The sequence below is a fragment of the Carassius auratus genome, chromosome 10, assembly GCF_003368295.1.
Source record: "Carassius auratus strain Wakin chromosome 10, ASM336829v1, whole genome shotgun sequence".
NCBI classification, from domain to species: domain Eukaryota; kingdom Metazoa; phylum Chordata; class Actinopteri; order Cypriniformes; family Cyprinidae; genus Carassius; species Carassius auratus.
Window position 1 is genome coordinate 3,778,253 of NC_039252.1, and position 23,923 is coordinate 3,802,175.

At 33.6% G+C, this 23,923-nt stretch overlaps 2 protein-coding genes across 2 annotated transcripts in view; one reads left to right on the top strand and one right to left on the bottom strand.

The window, feature by feature from the left end:
- The first annotated feature begins 3,846 nt into the window (after positions 1-3,846).
- On the top strand, positions 3,847-10,419 carry LOC113109581 (transmembrane protein 267). The gene is made up of 3 exons (XM_026273235.1): positions 3,847-3,963; positions 4,616-5,008; positions 7,004-10,419. Exons 2-3 carry the CDS (start codon positions 4,652-4,654, stop codon positions 7,337-7,339), a joined length of 693 nt encoding a protein of 230 aa, XP_026129020.1. The 5' UTR covers positions 3,847-3,963; positions 4,616-4,651; the 3' UTR covers positions 7,340-10,419.
- Positions 10,420-13,339: 2,920 nt separating this feature from the next.
- il11ra (interleukin 11 receptor subunit alpha) overlaps positions 13,340-23,923 on the bottom strand; it is a 50,549-nt gene continuing 39,965 nt past the window's right edge. The window contains exons 8-12 of the mRNA XM_026273236.1: positions 23,351-23,498; positions 21,408-21,500; positions 18,543-18,645; positions 18,357-18,436; positions 13,340-16,192 (exon numbers count right to left, since the gene is read on the bottom strand). Of these exons, the coding sequence (XP_026129021.1) occupies positions 18,358-18,436; positions 18,543-18,645; positions 21,408-21,500; positions 23,351-23,498 (423 nt within the window). The 3' untranslated portion in view covers positions 13,340-16,192; position 18,357. The remainder of the gene's footprint in view (positions 16,193-18,356; positions 18,437-18,542; positions 18,646-21,407; positions 21,501-23,350; positions 23,499-23,923) is intronic.

Here is a 23,923-nt window from a genome sequence, read left to right on the forward strand (position 1 = left end):
TTTAAACAAATCATCACCAATGCTCTATAAATTACAATGCCATTCATTTTCCCTTGTTTACATTTATGTATATTGCACTTTTCTCGTGGCAGTGTGACAGGTCAGTTATCTCATCTGGCCTTAGATCATGTCTGTATGTGATTACATTTCGGACCAGTGTTGACATCCTAGCCTTTGTAATTACTGTGTGTGATTATGTACTATGCTATTATATCCACTGTTTGTTGATGTGTATATAATGATTTACGCCCATTTAAAACTAAATATTACAAAACAGTAACAACAACAATGGTTACAAATCCGTGCTTATCAGGCCCAAGGATTTTTATTTTGTTATAGAAATATCGGGGTGGAAATGAGTAACATCCTCTAAGATCACTCACGTCATCAAGTGTCAGATGATTGCAGTCTCTTTCAAGGACTGTGATAACCTCAGTTCACCCTGTCATATTGGTCTACAGTCACCGTGATGAACTAAGCCAGATAGGATTCAGTGCTGTTAAAAAGCTCTTCTGTTGCATGAGATTCCTTAAGGACTTGAACCGATGATGAACTCTTAAAACCCCACTGACATACGCAGACAGATTTGCATGTGTATTTAGGTTAGTGATAACTAAACGTTTTAAAGATTGACAAATACTGTATTCATAAGTAAATATATTGTATAATGTTGCATAACATTCTTTCTAGTTCTGATCATAACTAAAATGTTAAATATTGAATAGCATTTAGTTTGTTGTATCCTGAGATGTCAATATATTTTATAGTTGATATATCACACACAAAAAAAAATATATATATATATATGAGCGAAGCTGAATATATAAACTTGATTTCAATATGAAATTTTGAAATATAAATTTTTTTAACAAATATTTTTCCAGCAGATGACACCATCTTTGTTTTTATTTCCAAAGTGTTAGTAAAGACATAATGTATGTACAGCATGTGGAAATAGACACCCAAAGTACTCAGGATAGATAAGATTATTACACCATGGTTAAATCAACAATTTAAAGGACCAGTTTATTATACACGATTATTGGTTTAAACAATACAAAGTATTTGTGTTTATAAAATTGCATCTATTTGTTTATTTATTTATTTATTTTATAAAAAAAAATGCAATGCAAATTTGACATTAAAATGTTTAATTATAATTTCTACAATAGCAGCCAAAAGGTCACAATTATAGCCTTAATTGTCTGGTAGCAGCACAGTAACATTCACCTAAAGACTTCACCCACTGATATTATTTAGGCTAAATCCAGCTAAGTGATGCTTAAGAGGGTCTGAATGTGGATCAGTAGGCTGTTGGTCCACCACAAATACTTGTTAAACAGTTTTCTCTTTTCTTGAAGTCTTTATGGCCAACATTATACAGAATTATTAGTCAGTCATTGTCTGGTCTCCATTTATAAGATACAGACCTCTCTGCTCCCTGTGATCATCTTCATTGTTCTCCTACAAGAGTGAGCTCCATTCTTCAAACCATGTGATTCTTTTTACACCAGCTATTGTCATTAATCACTATCCAGTCAAGTTAACTCCATTCATACTTTCGGTTGCAGTAATGTTTTTATTTAATTTCAATGGATGGGAGTGTATTAAAAATATCTTCATATGTGTTACAAAGATGCAATATATTCTTAGGGGTTTGGAACAACATTAGTTGTGAAAAAACTATCCCATAAGTCTACTCATATGTTACTTGATTATCAATAAAGTTCACCGACCGCGAGTAGCCTAAAACTAGACCACAATCATGGGTCCAGCATGGGCAGATCATCATCTCCGCCTTGACACTATGGAAACGCTGGTCAATCAGCATCATTAACAATCATTAACTTCAACTTCTGCTTTGCAAAGAGACAATTACATTTAATGAAAGTCACTTTTGGTGTCCCACAAGGTTCGGTACTAGGCCACAAACTGTTTGTAAAATGCTTAAAATTGTTCTATTTGCTGATGACATGAATTTATAGTGTTCAGGGGAAAATTTGGAACAGCTTCTGAATACAGTGGAAATATGATTTTAGTCTTAAAAATGTGGTCTAATGATAATCAAAGTTCATAATACTTAGTAATCGGCTAAAAAGCTAAAATTTTGATTAATAATGAAGACACAGAAAGAGTGTATGAGAATAGATTTCTTGGTGTTACAGTAGATCATAAATTATGCTCATAGCTCCATACAGGTCTTGTTGTGTGGAGGTATGGGCTCATACATAATTTTTTTTTTTATAATTAAAAAAAAAATAAAAAAAAATTAAACCAACTTAAATCCAAAATATATGTGTTATAGAAGAGAGCAATAAAGATTGTTAAGAACAAAGGAAACAGTCATAAATCAGGAAAGAATGGAGAAACAAAAGAAAAGTCCTAGAAAATAGAACTGTAAAAATTGAAAGGACATGGAAGATGTTTATTGCAGCATAGCTATGACACACTGCATGTATTTGGGTTCACTGGAGTTTAAATAAACACCTTTCCATTCTACAATTGATGACCTTTTGGTCCATCAGGATATGATAATACCAAATGGTGCAAAATCAACATAACTGTTGACTTTCTTCTCTATAACAATTAAACCATTTTGCAAATGAGTGTGTTCTAACATGCACTGTGAAGAGGAATCTGGGTCGAGGCAGTCTGTAGTTTCTTACAGAATATAACTGTGACACTGCAATGGACTGAGGTTATCATCACAGGAACCTCCGGGTACATTTCAGAAGCCACATGGCTCAGTAGTTTTTTATATTGCCTAATTTTGTTTTGTATGTTTTAGACCTTGTGACATACAAGGTTGTGTATACAGTGCTGTACAGTGCTATACAGACTTGAGATCTGTTGCCATATCCCCTTTCTTCTGCTGCTTTGGGTTGCTCTGCAAACAACAGTCAATAAAACTACATCATTCTGTGCTGAAAGATGAGAGGGACATCTTATTATTACCTTAAACTTATAGAAATTATCTGCAACGCTGACTTTTATCAAGCCGGTTCAGATGTTAATTTTCCTGGATTGGTTGTATCATTCAGAATTGCAACTGAACTGGTCTTTGCCTAGTGAAGATCTTAAGTCATCTTTTGATATGTTATCATCCATGTCACATAACATTACAAACAAGAGTTTGAACACATTCAAACAAGTACTCACAAGGCATACGGTGCTCCAGGAACACAATGTACTGTGTGAAATTAGATAATCGCAGTTAACCTCGGGCCTTTATTGGCAAGAACTTGCACAGCGATCCTCGAGAGGAGTTTTGGAATAACCATCATAGAAGAAATATGGAGATAAGAATTAGACTAGTCCTGAAACAAACTGTTGACAATGGTTGTTTTTCTGTTGTAAAAATAATTTGTGTTCTGGGATTAATTGTGATGTGAGATGTTTAAAACTGAAAGAGAGAGAGCCTGAGCACCTGATAAAATAATAATAATAATAATATTCATTAACTCTGAACATACATTTAAAGTGTGATTTATGTATATCTTTTTTTATTCTTAGCACCTAGAGCATGTTTGACAGTTCAATCAGGCCTGACAGGTCAAGTTATATAAATATTTAACATCAATAGACTAAAATAGTGCCTGTAAATGATAGAACGACGGCTATAAAAAGGGCAAAACAAGGCTGTAGCTGTAGTAGCCTATATATAATAAATTTTGACCTGAAGGCCATCAGTAGTCTGGTTTGAAAAATATAATAATAATAATAATAATAATAATAATAATAATAATAATAATAAGGTTTCTTCTTCTTCTTCTTCTTCTTTCAGAATCCACTTTTCTAAATTAATTAATATATATTATTGGTTATTAGTTACCCCTGCCTGACTCGCGTTGATGTAATTTCAGTTGGACTTCGATTCAATTGAACCGATTCAGTGATTCGCGAATCAAGCAAGCAGAGACGAACAGTCGGTTGTCGTCAGACCGGTGAGCTGAATGAAATGAGGTGAGAAGAGGATACTGTCTGTGTTATTACAGTCGTCTTGTGATTTAATGTTATCCACGGCCATATGAGTACAGTACCGGTTTAGTCTTGTATGTGAATGCTGTTATCTCGGCTAATAAATGTAGTCGTTCACACCGAGAAGTGAATTAGCTGATGAGCTAGTTAGCAGCCAAGCTAATGCTAATTTTGTAAGAATAACCCTGGCTAGACAAAGATGTCCGTATATAATATTGATTTATGTATTAATTTCGACGTAAAATAGCAATTGCCGTGCAGTTCTGCAAGACTTAAACATTAAATGCGAAATATGTCGACAGCACGCGTGACATTATACTTTAATACAATGATTTTATATTTAATGTTTTTGTTACATCAGATGGTTACGCATTGCCTGTTTGTTTCGTCGCCGTTCTCTTTTCAAATTCAAGTCGTTTTAGAAAACATCTTCGTCACATATGTCTGTTTGTGTAACGTTATATTCTGTTATTATTAATGTTCTGAATGTTTAATCTGTTCATGTCTTGAAAATATTATGTGTTCATTAAGGTTAGAACTGTTTTGTTAGTCATTAGTATTTTAGGGCACCTTCTGCTATCATAACCACATTAAATAATATCACATTTGACTTGAGTGTGCTTGTGTCTTTGAGCAGATCAGGCTGTGGACCCCTCCATGGAAGAGGCCAGCGATGAGGGGCTTCTACTCCAAGCTGGACTCCTCATCTCCTCTGAACCTGGCCGTGGAGACTGAGAAAGCTCAGGCCCTGCTCCAGACCTTCAGCACTGCCTCTCTGTTAGCCAGCGCGGGCCTGGGCGCTTTCTGCTTCCTCGCCGACCACTTTCTGACGCTCCCCTTCATCCAGCACCATCTGTGGCTCAGGGCGGTGCTCGATAACGCCGTCCACGGCATCATCGGACTCTGGTCATGGGCCATCATCATCGGTTTGAGGAAGAAAAGTGACTTCTATGAAGTCGTCTTGGCTGGGTTTCTGGCATCTATCATTGACCTGGACCACTTCTACACGGCTGGATCATTGTCACTCAAGGTGAGGCCTTTTGATTTCATATTTTATTAACATTTGAAAAATGATCATTGCACTTTTTTGCACATAAAATCTTCTGATACAATTCAATAGGTATGGTCAGATATAAAGCAGTCAGCCTGTAGAGACAGTTATTATGTGATTTTTCTTTTCTGAACTGTAGTTACAACGATAAAAATCAAAGCATGAGACAATACCTTTTTTTTTTCATTGCATTGCATTTTTTATATTTGAATCTAAAGATGCTTAAATGTTCTGAAAAGTATGCATTTATTATTATTATTATTATTATTATTATATTGTAATATTTGTAAATATATTTATATTTTATGTAGATTATATTTTTTAACGTATATAATTACAGCTGACTAGAAAGCAACCGGATTCTGTTTGTCACGTAAATCTAACAATTTTAACATTTAATTTGGCAAATTTTAATGAGTGAAATTAAGTATTTTCAGTACAAATCCACCCAAACACCCAAATAAATCTTTTTAGATGATGTGGCTTCTTACACAGAATAGAGGACGCACGATTTATCGCGATTAACATGTATGTATCCTTATTTATTCATACTAGTGGGCCATAGGAACGCTTGATTGTGATTGGCTGATCAACGTTCTGATGTGTGAAATTATTTTCAGGGAAATGCTATCTATGCAGTCATTCCTATCTTCCTTCTCTGCTAATATCTCAACTACTTAAATGACAAAATTAACAATTCGTCTAAACCTTTACAATTAATCCAGAACGCGGCAGAAAGATTAATTTTTAATAAGCCAAAAAGAATACACGTCACACCTCTGTTTATCAATTTGCACTGGCTTCTAATTGCTGCTCGCATAAAATTCAAGGCATTGCGTTCTGCAAGTGAACGTGGCTTGATTGTGCCATCCCAAAGAAGCACAGTCACTTTTTCGCTCTTGACCGGATTTCATGTAAATATCACTCCCCCAAATATTTCAATTATTTAAAAGGTCTGTACAGCTTACAACAGCAAAATAACCAAAACCCACAACAACACTGACCAAAAAAGAAAAAAAGAAAGTTTTTCCACAAAATTGTTTTAAGTATGTAAAGCACATACTCTACACATACTGTACTATCAACTGCTCAAGCCTCTGTAACTAAGTTGAAAATGACGTTATGGAATCGGCAACAGAGGCGTTCCATGAGATGTGGAAGAAACTAACCCTACTCACAATAGTCTTCTAAGTACAAAAACTGGACAAATACCTTGAAATATATCGTCTGACCGATGTCTTGAGGTGTGTCAACCGTAGTACAAGCAGAATAATTGACTCCGGGCCATGAAATTATTATAAAAAATAATATTGATAATAATAATGCACACCTAATGTGTAACGGCCATGACACGAAGGGTATGTTTCATTTTTCTATAACGTTTAATATACAAATAATTTTTTTTTCTTAAATATATATACATGCATGTGTGTGTATTTATATATACATAATAAATATACACAGTACACACACATTATGTGAACAATAACTTATTTTGGATGCGATTAATCGCGATTAAATCATTTGACAGCACTAATTAAATTAAAATAAGATGAACTCTGATGAACCATATTTGTTATGTCCATGCAAGAGCGCCCTCTGATTTTTGGATGGAGATTTACTATTGATCACAGAACCATGCTTCCCTGACGAGATGTGCATAACAATCTTTGTTCAAAACAGCTTTTAACTAATCGTGATTGCAATTTAATTTTGATGAATCATTCAGCCCTAGAATATAAAGATCATTGCTGTTATGCCTATGAACATCACATAGAGGTGGAGGCAAACTAATGCTCATTTTAAAAGGGGGATATTTATTAAAGAATTACTTTGAACAAAAAGAGGAAAAATCACAAGAAAACTGTACTGCAAATAATGCATATCTGCAATGACCTCCATGCTACATTCACTGTAAAGTGATTGTCAGATAGAAAACGTGGCGTTTGAACTGAAGTTTGTGTCCTTGTGCAGGCTGCTGTGAATCTGTCGCACAGGCCTCCGCTGCACTGCTCCACCCTGATCCCAGCGCTCTGCTTCTCCCTGCGCCTCCTCATGTGGGCCTGCCAGCTCAAGGACTCCTGGTGCTCCCTGCCCTGGATGCTGTTCATCTCGCTGGCGTCGCACCACATCCGCGACGGCGTTCGGCACGGCCTCTGGGTGTGTCCGTTTGGAAACACGGCACCCATCTCTTACTGGCTGTACGTCACCATCACAGCCACTCTTCCTCACCTGTGCTCGGTGCTCATGTATCTGACCGGCACCAGAGACATGATCTCCACCAAACACGGGGTCGCCATCGACGTCTGAAACACTGGCTTGATTGTGGGCTCGTTATTTATTCAATTATTGATATTTTCCCAGCGACAATATAGCATTGAATATATTTCCATGAGCTCTTCTCTCCCTCGTTGCCATTCCAACATAATTCGTCCTTCTTCCTCGAGAGATTTTCAGTACGTTTGATACTTTTAACTACTGTGGTCAATCAGGTATCAGAAATCAGGTTGTATTTACTGTGAAGACTGTGAATATTTTAATATCTATGATGTAGATGAGGGTTGGGCGATTAAAAAAAAATAAAATAATAATAATAATTAATAATAATATATATATTTTCCAGGCTTTTTGTACAGTATGCTGTATATACATTTGATATAAAAATCCATTACAGAGCAAATGGGGAAAATTATATTATCGAAATTGTATCTCCATTTTGCAGTATTTTGGCAAAATGTAATAATAAAAATAATTCAGAAGAAATAAACACTTTACTTTAGTAAGTATACTTCTGTATATACTCTGAATTAGTTTTTTATATATGAAATATGGTTCAAAATGGAGTTCATTTTGAAAATATAATTTCTACATTTGCTGATCTGGATTTAAATCCTCATTGTTGTCAAGTAGATAATATTTAATGATTGCTAATATCTAATACATTTTTTTCATATGCATCAGTAGAACCGTATGAAGTAATAAACAACACACTAGAGCTGAGAAATTTGAGTTATAAACAAAAACAAAACAAATTGCTAATTCATAATTGTGAATTAATTCACCTTCTAATTTAAGATCGTGTGGTCATATTAGTGAATTTTTGGCAAAAAGACCATTGTTAATAGTTTATTTGTCACATGACCAACTTGAACCTGTTGCGAAATCTGCGCAAGGAAATCTTTTGCCTTCCTGATCTAATGGCAATTCGTACATATTCTGTTCATATTAATTCATACGATTGATCTACGCTTCACCTTGCCCCTTAACCTGCCCATCACTGGGGAAATTGTACAAATTTGTACAAGTGAGGTCGTACGAATTAGCCACATCGTAAAATACGTACGAATTGGGCGTGAGATGGCATTGTTGATCCCGGTTGAAATGACTGGATTTCACACATGAAGATGTGTGCAACAGCAGTGAATGTGACCGCATCTTAATGCTGAAATAAAAATTATTATTAAAATATCTGTTTTAATTCTTAAAAAGAAAGGCTGTGAATCTATTTTAATAGCTTAATAAAAAGTGCTTTAAAAACTAGTGCGGTCATTTATATCACTAACTAAATGGATGTGAATGTTGGATATTATCGCCCAGCCCTAGATAAGTTGGTCTGGATTCTCTCTTACTGACTTTAAAAGCTTCAGCATTGTGTTGTCACATATAGCTTAGAGGTATAGACTTGTCTATTCAAATAATGCCATTTTATTGCGTTTATTTTCATCATGATGTGTCATGATGTGTTGTGCGTCCACTAATAGGCATTGAGAATGGATGTTGATGGTCTTTGTGCTTGTGTATTTGCGGTTGAGGATCACTGTAGATGTACTTGAAGGATGTTAGTCTTTCTGTAGTGTATTTAAAAGGCAGAAAAACACTTGTAGGTCTAGTTTCACTTGGAAAAGTCCTTAACTATAAACCTTTTTAAATGGAATGGAAAATGCAAATACTTTGTTGTTACAAAATCTTATTGCCGACTTTATTTCCAAACCGAAGCTTTGTTTCCGTATCATTTACATGATTAAACTGTTGTTAAGTGTCTTTGTATACATGCTGCAATTAACTTCTTGACTCAAGAGGTAGAAGAGTTTGTGTCTTCATCATCAAATTTGGAGAAATGTAGCATTATGTCCCTTTTCTCACCAGTGTATCCTCTGCAGTGAATGGGTGCCGTCAAACTGAGAGTCCAAACAGCTGATAAAAACAGAATATCCACACCGCTCCAGTCCATCAGTTATTGTCTTGTGAAGTGAAAAGCTGTGGGTTTGTAAGAATCAAATTCATTAAGGCATTTGAACTTTCAGCTGTTATTTCAGGCCAAAATATCCATCTATAATCCATAATAACACTTCCTCCAGTGTTCTCTTACTTCAAAATCCACCTGCATATTTGTTTTGGCTTGTAAACTGTGCTTGATCTGTACAAGATGACTTTTCTCTAGATAAGTGTTATTATGGAAAGAGTAGAGTATTTCAGCCGGAAGCAACAGTTTAAAATATGAAATTCACTGCAGAGCAGTCTTTGGTGAGCAGGTGATGTAATGCTACATTTCTCCAAATCTGATGAAGAAACAAACAAACAAATAAAACTGGTATTAAGTAAGCAGCCACAAAGACAAAACGTGTTCAAACTGCTGTTGGGCTATAGATCTTGGACTAAATATTCATGTTTTTTTTTTTTTCAGATCAAATTAAAACAAAAATTGTTCAATATTAGTGTTTACAGCACAATGTAGAGTTAATTTAGCATTGCATATGTATACTGCCACTTAAAAGTTTTGGATTATGTTCTTGGTTAATATTTTCAATGTTGTAAAGGGATTATACTCTGCCTAAACATGGTAAGTTCAATCTTGTGTTTTATCTTTGTTGCCCCATTTTGTCTAGATTCACTATTCACCCAATTTCAGAAATGTTGGTTTTGTCAATGCTTGAATGTCGTCATTATACATACATGTTTTTAGGGAGTATGAATTGTCATGTGTTTTCAAACTTTTGACTGGTGGTGGATATCTTTTTTTCTTTACTACTTATTTTCAGAAGCAATGATAAAACTGCTTTTATTAATTTGTTGTTGTAATAAGGGGAGCAATGTTAAGTTATATTTTGGTTTGATTCCTAATGCTTAAGTCAGTTGTAGAGGCCTTGTCAAACCTGCAGAGGGAGATGTAGACCGACTTTATCCATGACCTTTTGTAAATTCCTTTTCATTTTATTTATTTATTTATTTTTATTGTAATGGTTACGTTTTAAACGTGTATTTTATTTATATGCTTTTTTTTTGCACATAATGTTGATTTGTCAATAATGTGATGTTGATTGCAGTCAAGAAATGACTGAAAGCATTATTTATTTCTCACAACTGTCAGTAAAGTTACACATGCACTTCAATGGGTTTCTGTCTTTTATTGTTTCTGATTATTTTCACTTTGAAGCCTTAATGAAGCTTTACTTTATATACTTGAAAATATCGTCTTGTCAGACATTCATATAGTGAAAAAAATGAATAACTGAAAAGTCAGGTGGTAGATGCTACCCTTAAGAGCAGTGTGCATTTCCTGGTAACCTGTAAGATTTAGAGATCTATAATTATATTTCTGTATCACACAGAATATGTAAGTAAAGGGGTCGTTTATCCAAAGTGGAAAATGATGTCGTTTATTCAACGTCATGTCCATTTCCCTTTAATGGTAGTTCACCCTGTCCTATTGGGGAACGCGCCCCTTTAAGAAAAGGCCATCCCGCTTTTTATTTGTTTATTTATTTTTTCCCTCGTCAGTGGCGGGAATCTCAATGAAACTTTTCATTTGACAAAAGTTCCTCGTATAAGTTTGCTTACTTGTTTCGCCAAAGCTTAACATGTCCAAAATATGCCATACGTGATTGGAATACAGTATTTTCAAGATATTTAAATTTAAACATACCAAAATTCTCTTCAACAACAAGACTAACTATTTAGCTAGCCACAGTGTTTGTTGTAAGCTAATATGCTAATTGAAGCTCAAAAATGTCCACCCTGTAGGCCACTGAGAGTCGATAGGGTGGACATTAATGGTTCATCTTTGTGATTGAGGATGTAATCATATTATTTATGATTTATTTTATTTTTCCAAAGTTGAACAAATGTTTCATTGTCATTCAATTCAATTCAAGTTTATTTGTATAGCGCTTTTTACAAAACAAATTGTTACAAAGCAACTTTACAGAAAATTATGTTTCTGCAATATTTAGTAGTAGCTAGTAGTTTGTGCACATTTGACAGGATTTTAGGAAAAATAAAAATAATAATAATAATACAAGACGTAGTCAGCTAGACGATGAACTATCAATATTATTAATTAATAGTTATTATATGATTCAGTCACACATTTAGCAATAATTGTTAGTTCTGTTTGTTGATTCAGGGTTAGCATCATCTGAGGTCCTCTGAGGGGTCAGCATCATCTCTTCTCAGGTGTTCTGGATCATTGTGTTCTGCTTTATGTGTCCACCCTGTCATCTTGATATTTTACTATACTAACGTAATTTTAAATAATTATCTGTATAATCCAGTTATATATATAAACTGCATCCCCATATCAGTTTTCTTCAAACAATAAATTTAACACTAGCATATATGTCCATGGTTTCTGCATCAAATAATGGCCCATAACTATCTAAAATATAAATAAAAATAATTATAATAATGTGTGGGAGCTAAGCTAATATGTTTCTACAGTACTCGAGTGTCAACTATTTATGATATGACATAAAGGGTTAGGGGCTAGGGTTAGAAAATGGGAAATTAAAACCAAATGTTTGAGTATTGTGAGGGCTGAAAGGCACTCTGTAGTGATTTTGAGCCAGGACATAATAACAGAATTACATTTTTGATTGAACTATGTCTTTAATAAATGGCTTAATGTCATAAATTATGAAGTCATATTCAAATTTCCCACTCAACCTATGGATGAATAATTAGTTTTGAAATGTAATTAACAGACTATTCAGGAAATGTAAGTTTAATTATTACTATTATTGAGTAACCTGCTGTCCACAAATCCCCCATCAACAAATAGAGACTATATCCAAAGGGGAAAATATTATTATTAATATTATTAACTTATTCAGATAATAACGATCTGAACTTTTTTTTTTTTTTTTGATGGGGGATTTGTGGACACAGCCAGAGAAAAAAGAAGAAAAAAAGAAGCCTTTTTTTTTTCTTTCTCAGTCTTCAGTCCCTTGCTCAGATGATGGCCAGAACTAACCTGATTCACTCATTGAGATCCTCGTCTTGATCTGCAGCAGAAATGATTGAGGTGAACGTAAATATTAGGATTATGTGATTTAAGTCAATATAACGTGTAAATCCCCACAGACTACCAATGGGCACACTCAAATATTGGAGGTATATGATTTCACCAGAGCCTTGGACAAGTTAACAGTACACAGCTAAATCCCTGGCCTGATTTTCATGATGAAATATTTGTAATATTGAGTGATTGGAAACAAACAGACGATACCAGTCACCAATCTGACCACAAACAGCCATTTTCTTCAGATAAAATAACTTTTATTTCACAAAAATATAGACAGAGGAATAATAAAACAGCTTATGTTGTACAGAAAAAAACAACAAAACTAAACAAAAAAAAAATAAAACCCTGCGGACGGCTTTGAGTTCACCTTCCCCTGTTTGAAAGGCAACAGTAGTCCAATACATCTGGATTCGACCATGCATGCAACATTATAAAAAATGCAGAAAGGAAGCGGGAAATATAAGCACTTTTTCTCCAAGAACCTGTCCTGCTTGAAGTATAAAGACGCTCTGTCCTGCCAGGAACAGATGATTGCTGATCGATTGGCTTGTTTGCTTTGCCTGGCCTCTCTGGAATCATGCATCAGTTTCCTTCAGCGCCAGATTGAGTTTCTCTGATGCAAGAGCTGATGGTCAGTGCTGAGTGACTGTAACACACAGCCGTTAATGAGTGCGTTTACAGATGGAGTCATACCACAGAGGGCTAAAAATAAAGAGAAATCAGCGGCAAGACGTGTTTCAGTGCTCGGATGATTCGCTGAAGCCGTTCTCAACAGGTCATGACCCAAACGTGCTGAATGCTAAAAATCTGATGCAACAAAACTATACAATTGTGCATATCACCAACATAAGACGCTAGCGGAATTAGATACCAAATTGCATGCCACATAAAAATATATTAAGAAAAAAATGGCTGAAATATGAATTAAACAATTAGTGGAGTTTATTTTTTATGGCTCCCAATGCATAGAAAAGTGTGTGTGTTGTTGTGCCTGGGCAGTTTATGGCTATATTAAAAGATTTCCATGTTTGAATTCAATCATTTTTGTTTGATAAACAATTTAGGCCTTTGCCGTAACATAAAATATAATTCAATAAAATAAAATAAAATACATTTAAGTAAAAAAAAAAAAAATAAACTGAAAAAAAGAATCTTAAATGACTAGTTACTGGGATATTTGTTTATTTTGTGTGATAAACAATTTTGGCCTTTATTGTAAAATTAAATGAAATGAAATAACTTTAAGTAAAAATTAGGGGGAAAAAACAGCACCAGCAAATACAAAATAAAATACTTAACTTTTTTTTTTACGCTCAAAAATGATTCTACAATTTAAGCCTTATGATGCTAAAAATAAAATAAATTACATTTAAAACTGGGGACAAAAAACTTAAATTACTCACTTGGATTTATTATTTATAATAAAATATTGTATTCCACCTTTATATCAGTTTGTTCACTATCAATCAGCACAGGCTTGATCTTTCTTTTTGGAACTGATTTATCATATAGGTCTTGTAGTTTTTGATAATTTTGGCAATGTTCACTCAAAATTCACTCATAAGCTCAGATCAATGAGGTCTACAAGCAATCAGCTGCAAAAAGAAAAACAAAAGCTGTGATAATTGAGAGAAAACACGTATACTGAAAATGTAATCCAATATTTGGCAATAGCATAAAATAACAATAAATGTACAAGCAATTTTTTTGTGTGTTTTTTTTTTTTTATCCCAAAATCATCCATTTTTGGGAGGAAATTTTTATATCCTGTGTGAGCAAAGTTTTAGTCCAATGCAATAACAGTTTTGGAAAAAAGAAAATCCTTTCCAGGTCAAGATGACGGGAACACAACATGAGGGTCTGTTGGATGAAACAAAACCAGTGGAGAAGCAGTGATTTACTGGATGTTCCTGATCATTTCGTCAATCAAATCCAAAGTTCAGCCTAAATGAACACATACTCTCACACGCAGGAGCACTTTAATCAAAGCAGGGAAAGAAGAATATATGACCGGCTAAACCAAGAGTATAGTCTTAAATATGACTGACAAAACAAAAGATTTATGCATAAATGATTCACTGGTCAATCACAATCTGTCTTAAAGTGAAGTATTATCAGAGCACCAATCTCAGGCACGTGCGTTATGAATCCTACAGAAACACAAATCATCTTGCTGGTGAAACGTTAAGGCACACGAACGGCAGAGGTCATGAGCAAATGATGCAAAAATACATGAAGAAATGTACAAAAAACACCTGGCAAACATCTTCAATGAATTATTAGAGTAATCAAGAAGAAAGAATCACAGTGACATCTTTAATAGAAATCCAAAAACTAAAAGCCCACTTATTGTTAGTTCAACTTTTGGTCTTTATGTAAAAATAGCTGTTATCAACAAGAAACCCCAATTATGAAATCATTTGGTGCAAAACCCAGAATAGAAATTTGTGGGTTTTTTTATTAAATGTCATAAAAAAAATAAAAAAATGATAAAAAAAAAGTACCTATGGAAGCTTTTTTTTTTTTTCTACCACTGGACAGAGAGAGAGAGAGAGAGAGAGAGAGAGAAAGTAAGTGTTTTTAGTTTTTATTTTATTCAATTACTTCTTTTTTAATTTTTTACAGAAAACTGTGAAAATGTAAACTTAGATTTGTGAGAGCGGGAAAAAAAGTCAGAACTGCGAGAAAAGAAAAAGTCAAGAAAAAAAGATTTTTGAGATTCAAGAAAGTAACAATTATTTTTTTTTTTTATCCCATGGATAAAAAAAAAAGCTTCCATAGATACATATTCCAGACACTATCCACTTTATTTCTTTCTTTGGACAACTTTCCGTATTTTTGTTTCTTTGTATCTATAGGAAGGATATGCATATTAAAATCTTCTCATTCAATAAAATCATACACTTTAAAAGAATTACAAAAACGCATGCATCGAGCTTTATGTCACTGGAGAGCAATGTACAACAGAACAGTATGCTGTATACAAATTATTACACAATATAAATGCATAAATGTCTAATGATATCATTGTATAGATGAGCTTCAATAGAACTTAATATTGTGAATATCTACTAGCTTCAACATAGAAACAATCAGCTTGGATCGCCTTACAGATGTGCCACTGTAAGACCGATTTACATTCATGTCTGGATTCAATGCAGAGAAAATGCCCAAAAAGTCCAGAGAAACCAAATGCATTTATGGCATTGAAGCGAGTTCGTAACCGTCGCTGGCGTTTACGGTCAAGACATGAACTCCGAGGCTGATGTCATGGTGAAATGCATTTTACGGGAGTTTATGAGCGAGAACGCGATGCTTTAGATGCCACATCTGGCTGGGAACTAACCAGACGAAGCCGATCAACTGCAGATGTGTCCGTCCGTCCACCGGTTTTGAGCGCAGGAAGAAAGACAAAGCAGTTTTTGTCTCTCCACAGAAAGACTCCGCTTCCTTCGCCAACCTTCTGTCTTCCAAAGATAGCAGCTGTCTAAAGGTTACAGAGTGTCTTTTTCGCCACTTTCTCCATAATGCCCCGTATGCTGCGTGTGTCCGGGCAAAAGCCTTTTCACAGAACAGCGTGTGTCAGAAGTGGAGTCCAGTAGAGCGCGGGTGAAACGGGAAGGAAAAGAGCAATACAAAAATATGCTTTTCATTGTCCAAGAATTTGCTGTGAAAGGAGAAAGGAAATCCTTGTGTTTTTTTTTTCCATTGCATTGTGTGCTACATTGGAGACTGTTCATGTTCACAGTTCACGGGACTCAGAGAGGAGAGGTGGATTGTGGGTAATGGAGTCTGTCAGTGGTGCTGATTCCCTATACTGATGCCCTATGAGGGCCGAACTGGAGACGGCCGACTTCTCAAATCTAGAGGTAAACAACAAGATCAAACTCTTTTAGAGCAGCGGTTCTGTAACAAGACACTGTCAAAGTTTCTTAAAAAAAATAGAGTTCAACATTTTGGGGTCAGCATGAAATACATATTTTTTACTCAGTAAGGACGTTCATGTTCAAAAGTGACTTTAAAGACATTTTATAGCATTACAAAAGATTTCTGTCAAATAAACGCCGTTCTTTTGATTTATCGTGGTTTCTAGCCAGTTTTTTTTTTTTTTTTTTTTTTTTTTTTTAATAATCAGCGTATTAGAATGATTTTTTGAAGGATCATGTGACACTGAAGACTGGAGTAATGATACTGAAAATACAGCTTTGATCACAGAAATAAATTAAATTTGACAATAGATTCAAATAGAAATAAGTTATTTTAAATTTTAATAATATTTCAAGATTTTACTGATTTTATGGTATTTTTGATCAAATAAATACAGCTTTGATGAGCAGAAGAGACTTCTTTCAAAACCATTCAAAATCGTACTGACCCCAAACTTTTGAACAGTAGTGTGTTGTATAGATATATATTTGTTGTGTATTTTATATTTGCTTTGAACATGATATTTATATTGTCCTAAAACTTCTGTTTAAATAATAAAATACTACAACTACTACTACAACTAAATAAATAACTTAAATAATAAGTTTGTGCAGAAATAAAAAAAAATTATAATCATTTATCCATCCTCATGTCTTGTGAAGCATGAATGCTGAAAAAAAAATAAAATAAAATACCTTCCGTAACCAGCATACATACTTGGAATGACATGAGAGTAAGTAAATAATGACTGTTCATTTTCCTTCGCCTATTAATTATTACATCATGTGGGAGAGTCAATAAGTTTACAGGCTAATGTAGAGCAGACGTCTCTCATATAAATCAGCATGTTTACATCTTCACATTTTCCCACTTGTCACAAATTCAGATCTAAAGATGAATGAAAAGTTGCCAAGTTCAAAGTGAACACATGCTGTTTAAGTCTTCATCTTCAGTTTTTTGCTAGACTGATTCACAACATTCAAAGCTCGTAAAAAGTCGACTGTAAGTTAGCTATTACTGTAAATGGATCGTGTGCTATAAACCACAGTTTTGGTCCTAATCAAAAGCTTCACGTTTTTATACGAGTTAAATATGATCGTCACTCCTCTTTGAGAGCTCCTGTACTCACTTACAACCTCTTTCATACAACACCAGCAAAAACTATTTATATCAATCACAGATAAAAAACATTCCAATAGAAATTAAGTTCCATGTCAATCACTAAGCTCCGCCCTCTTTGTTAACGTTACTCACTTAAACGAGCAGAATGAGCCATTTCTATAATGCGTTCACTATTTTAATGTGAACTCTTTAGATGCTATTGACACTAACATTACATAAATTGATATTTTAATCACTTGAAGTCGAGTTATTTGTGTTATTTTAAAAATACGTTTCTATTTTTAACAACTTAGTTGAGGTAGGATGCTAAATAAATTCAGAAACAGAGGTATTCGTCTTTACTCGTTTGTAAATGACTGTCTCCACACCAGTCCTGTGGTCTATCAGCAAACCACATTAAATTACGCTACTGACAGAGTGCGCTATTTAAAAACAGTGACTCAGCAACAACATAAACAACACACTCGCATGTTGACAGCGATTTACAAACATAAAACATCTCAAGTCACTAATATTACTTATTCAGAATTATCGGATTAAGCTGTTTCTTGTTCAGAGCTGCAAGATGCCAAAACATTTCTTATGTCAAGTATCAGCAGTGACAATTATATTCCATACACACCCCAAACAGTCATTTAGGGGATTCACTCCCACATTTATATGCTGTTCTCACTCTCAGAATTTGCAGTGTGTATGTGACCTTTTGATGGTTTCCATTCAGAATGGATTTTCTTGAATCTAAAGGAAAAGTCTAGTAGTCTAGCTGGTTTTGTTGACTGCGTTTTTGACTGAGATTGTTTTCCGTGCAGTAAAAATAGAGGACAGCTAACCAATGATATATTCAAAGTATCAACTCAGTAGCCATAAATGGATCGTTTAGCATGCTTTCTCTTCCAAACTGTTTATAGTGAGATGGGCCAATCGCCAAAACAGCAGACGGAGGGAATGTCAGAATGGAGACGGGCTCCGCCAGCTTACTTTAGACCGGTATGGATTTCATCTTCACCATGGAAGCCAGTTCTTCTTTCTTCACATTGTCCTGTTTTCTTTGTCTGACCCTATAAAGGGAACAATTAAGAGATCAGATAACAGATTGTCTCATGTATCTGTCTAATTGTTGCAAACTGTTTGTATGGATTTAGATAAATTAAGCACAATTTTTACCGTAGAAGTGCGATGATGGTTAATAACACAGCCACCATGAACGCTGCAAACAGACCCAACAAAATCAACAGACCGAGGCTTCCGTTCTGGTGTAATGATGAATCTGAGGCATAAACATAACAATGAAACACAAAGCAATGCACACACACACACATACACAAAACAACACAACATAAAATACAAATAGACCTAACACACACACACAAAAAAAACACAAAACATAAATAAAAACATGACAAATAAACAAAACAAAAAACAATGCAACAACACAAAACAATACAATTAAAACACACAAATAAATAAAACACAGAACATAAAACAAAACAGAAATAAACAAAACAGCAAAAATAGCACAAACAACAGAAAAAAACAACACAACACAAATAAACACAAATAAAATAAAACACTATAACACAAAACAAATAGAACACAAACATAACATACGACAAGTAAACAAAACACAGCAGCACAAATAAAATAACTCAAAAAAGAAAGAACAACACACAAATAATCAAAATAAACAAAAACAATACAACACAAAAAAACAATACAAAACATGTAAACAAAATACAAACAAAAAAACAAAAAAGAAAACAACACAAATAATCAAAAAATGCATGAACAAAACAGAAATACAATGCAATAAAAATAAAAAAAACAACAATGAAAAGCAACACAAAGCAACATAAAACAAAACAACAAAAATTAAGAACATTTGACAAATATTATTTTGTGATTGTAATTTTTTGTAAATATTACTATTGAAGCATTTCTTAAACTAGTTTTAAAAAGAAAGAAAAACTAAATATTAATTAAAATAATAATTTGTCTTTATTCACTTCCTAAGGTGATTAAAAGTTATTTCATTAAAATTTGCCTACGATCATAAACATCCTCATGTATGCTATTTTTTTCATAGTTATCACTGAACAAATATGTGGTGTTTAACTAAAAAAAAAATAATAATAATGATTAAATATCTTCTAACAGTCTAAGCTGATACCCTTGTATAGACAAAGTTTAGAGCACAAATTTGTGTCCCATTTTGGGGACCTTTCATGATCCAGAAATATTTAAATATCTTCTAATTAAAACAGTAAAGGTTCCTATGCAGTTTAGAAATATGAAAATCGATTTAAGTAATTTCCAAGAAATGCATGGAAAAAGGCAAGTGCGACACTGCGATTTAATTTGCGCTGCTATTTATTTCATTTATAAAACGTACACTCATTTACTTTACACACTTGCTACTGCATTGTAATATTAGAGGTTTATGTAAATCAACATGATTTCATTTGGCTCACCGGTTCCTGCACAGTTTAAAAAAGTAGGCTAGCTATTTCCCTTAAGTAATTCTCAGGTCTAGAAAACCATGGAAAAAATGAGAACAGAGTATGGAAAAATCACTATAAATAATAAAACAAAAACAATTTGTCCTATTCAGTGTTCTAAAGTATAAAATTAATTTCTAAAAATAAATAGATCATACAAACAGAGAGCTTTCATGACAAATGTTTCGTAATGGTCTGAACACGACTGAATTAATTCAAGGCGCACTTTTTCAATATGCATAAATCTTTAAGCAGTCTTAAGTCTGTTTTGAACTTCACTAAACAAATGTGCGTGTGCCACCCAAAAGATAAAGAAGCAAACATGTATGCCTTGTAGAAAATATATCTGTATCTAAGCTGATTATTAGCCTACTCTTGACAGAGAGCTGGTTTGGTTTTTGAGAGGCACGCAGAGAGGGCAACGCAACTGTTTGATTGATGATCGCGCAGTGCTTATTCCATTCATTCATGTATCGTTTCCTAGCCTACAAGGTTTAAATCATTGCCTTTTAAATATACACAAATAGTAGAACATGTATGATGCATTATTTTAGTTGATATTACTCTTGCCAAGCTCTGATTTCTGAGAGATGCACAGAGAGGCAACAGCAATGCGGTGTTTGATATGCACTCTTTTCATTCATAAAGTTTGCATTAATTTACTTATTATTGCGCGACTTTAGGAGGTTTGTGTATAATATTGCACTGATCCCATGGCTCACCTGTTACCTAGCAAACACCAGACTGTCCTGCAGCCTCAGCCGAATATTCGGGCAAATTTATTCATTATCTGTTATTCGTTTTTGAAGCCATTATCAGTACCTTTCCGAATAACGAATTTGGCTTCGGGCACACCCCTAATATATATATATATATATATATATATATATATATATATATATATATATATATATATATATATATATATATATATATATACATATATATATATGTATATATATATATATATATATATATATATATATACATATATATATATGTATATATGTATATATATATATATATATATATATATATATATATATATATATATATATATACACACACACATTAAATGGTTATAGCATTACAAATTAAATTCACAAACTTAATTTCAGTCTTGAGCTGATAAATATGACCACTGCAATCATACAGAGTGTTCACATGCTAGATGAGTGGTTATAAATAAATGGCCTGGAAACAGTTAGCTAATGAAGAGCAGACTGAGTCATGCTGGTCTGCCACATGACTGCATTAGGGAAGAGAGGCACGCTTTGATTGGTCAGAGCCAGATGATGGGGAAAACTTCGCCCACCACAAACAAGCCCAAACCATCTGGATAACGTTTAGAGTGAAAAAAAAACTCTGGCTAAGATCTCAAAAGCATCTGATACTTTGTGTTTAATCTGTGAATGCGTATAACGATCCCTGCCAAAACCTCTGATTAACTGTCAAACAGAGTAGCAACACTGCAGTGTGAACGAGATTCTTTGAATTCCTTCAATTTACGGAGAATGACATTTCAAGCAAATACCTGGAGACTTGTCTGTGGTCCTCACTGGAAATGACAAGTTGAAAAATGGAAAGCTAAAATCCATCAGTTCCTCTGTTGGCTCTTCCCAAGGCTCTAAAATTGCAAAACAAATATAATTATATATATTTATACTACCTCTGAATTATTCATGACCAGTTCTGCTCAAAAGTAGTGTCAGAATAAGTTTTCCTCAACAGTTTTCCCCTCGAAGATCCAAAGCTCATCATTTCATTTATTTTCCCTCAGTGCATTTTGGAGGACAAAACATTATTCTGCTGCTATCTGAATCATAGTGCATTGTTTGATACTCAACCACAAGGCACGTTTCATTAAATAAATACAAAATAAATAAAATAAAACCTTCTGACAATGAGTTGCCAACATGCAAATATAATTATCTTCCTTTATTAAATTTATCAGATATCTGCCATAGAGCACAGTCCAATTTCCTGAAGGATCTTGCTAGCTGCACAATTTGATTTACTCCATTATTACATTAGCTATCTGATGGATGATGGGTAATATATAGTACATTAAAGCACTTCTCAAAAAAAAAAAAAAGTTCTGATTTGTACATTTTTTTATTTTATTTAATCTCTACAATAATCTTAACATAAATTAACTACATTAGTTACTATGAACTAATACAATACTTCTAAAGCATTCATTAATCTTAGTAAATGTCAACATTTACTAATTTACAAATTATCAATTACTTATTAAAATAAAAGAAAAATTGTGGTCACACTTTATTTAAGGGTCCAATTCTCATTATAACCATTTACTATGACTTTTGCCTCAATTAACTCCTTATTTGCTGCTTATTAATAGTTTATAAGGTAGTTGTTAAGTTTAGGGTATTGGTTAGGATTAGGGATGTCATGCATTATATGTACTTTATAAGCACTAATAAACAGCCAATATGTTAATAATAGACATGCTAATAAGCAACTAGTTATTGGTGTGAATTGGACCCTATACTAATGTGTTACCAAAATTGTACATTATCAGACTAAGTCAAACATTTACAATGAACAGTTGTATTCTGTCTTAACTAACATTAACAAAGATGAATAAATACTGCAATAAAGTTTGGCTCATTGTTAATGATGTTAGTTAATACATTAACTAATATTAAATAATGAAACTTTACTGAAATATCCCATCTAGTATCTCAACAGTCACACTTTAGACACCAATTCTCACTATTAACTAATTATTAACTACAGCTTTTGCGTCAGGAAACTCGTAAGGTAGTATAAAATAGTAAGGTAGTTGCTAAATTTAGGTATGTGGTGGGTTAATGGATCTAAAATATGGTCATGCAGAAATAATATGTGCTTTATAAATACTAATAAACAGCCAATATGTAAAATGCACGTCAATTAGCGGAGTTGGTCTCTCAGCTAAAGTGTTACCACCTCATTAATATTAATTAAATGAACAATTGAACAAAACAGAGATACAATGTAATAAAAATGTAAAAGAAAACAATGAATTATAATACAAACTGAAAAATGTTGTCTAATATTTCTACACACATAAATATTACATTACAAACAACCATTATTAAAATAAAAAAAAACGTTTTTCCTGTCATGCCAATGGTGGATAACGCCTCAGACTGCATATTTAATTGACACTAGTTATGTTTGTTAGTGAGAGTTAATAAGTGTTTGTGCCTGGTATTGCCTAAATTATGGGGACCAAATATCCCCATTATAATAATTTAATTATTTTTGACCATGAGGATAACAGCTTATGAATCATACAGAATTAAGAGGTTTGCAAATGTAAAAAAAGCCTGTAGTTTTGTGTGAAGGGATAGATAATACAGTTTTTACAGTAGAAAATCCATTGTCTATACAATGTGCCTATAAAATACACAGAAACCAGTGTGTGTGTGTGTGTGTGTGTGCGTGCATGTGTGTGTGTTTACCCACCGATCCACGGCCGGACCTCTACCACATGACTCCATTCACTCCACTGGCTGTGGTTGATCAGGGCGTCCTGAGCTCTGATCTGGATCTGATGAAGGTGACCCACTAGAGCGTCCATGATCTTTAGACTAGTGTTGTCCTCTGTCTCCAGCTGAGAAATCATCAACAGATACATCTACTTAACACAGCACAACACTGTAGAGACGGACTCAGATGACTCAAAGTACTGACACTGGCAAAACTCATTAACCATGTTTCAACTGATCTGTACTTGACAGGTTTTGGTGCATAATAGAGTCATTTTCATTGGATATGTCTCCTTAAGTGATAATGTCATTCATGAAAGTTTTTTTTACGTCATATAAATCTAATTTATTAATTCATCACATAGCATTAGTATTATTATTTGATAGTTTTTCTATTGATCTTTACAATCTTTACTTTTCACTTGAGGTGTTACCCCAAAAATAAATTAGTAACAATATTATAAAATATTATACATAATAAATGTCATGTAAATATACATGCATCTCAATAAATTAGATTGTTCTGGAAAAGTTCATTTATTTCATTAAT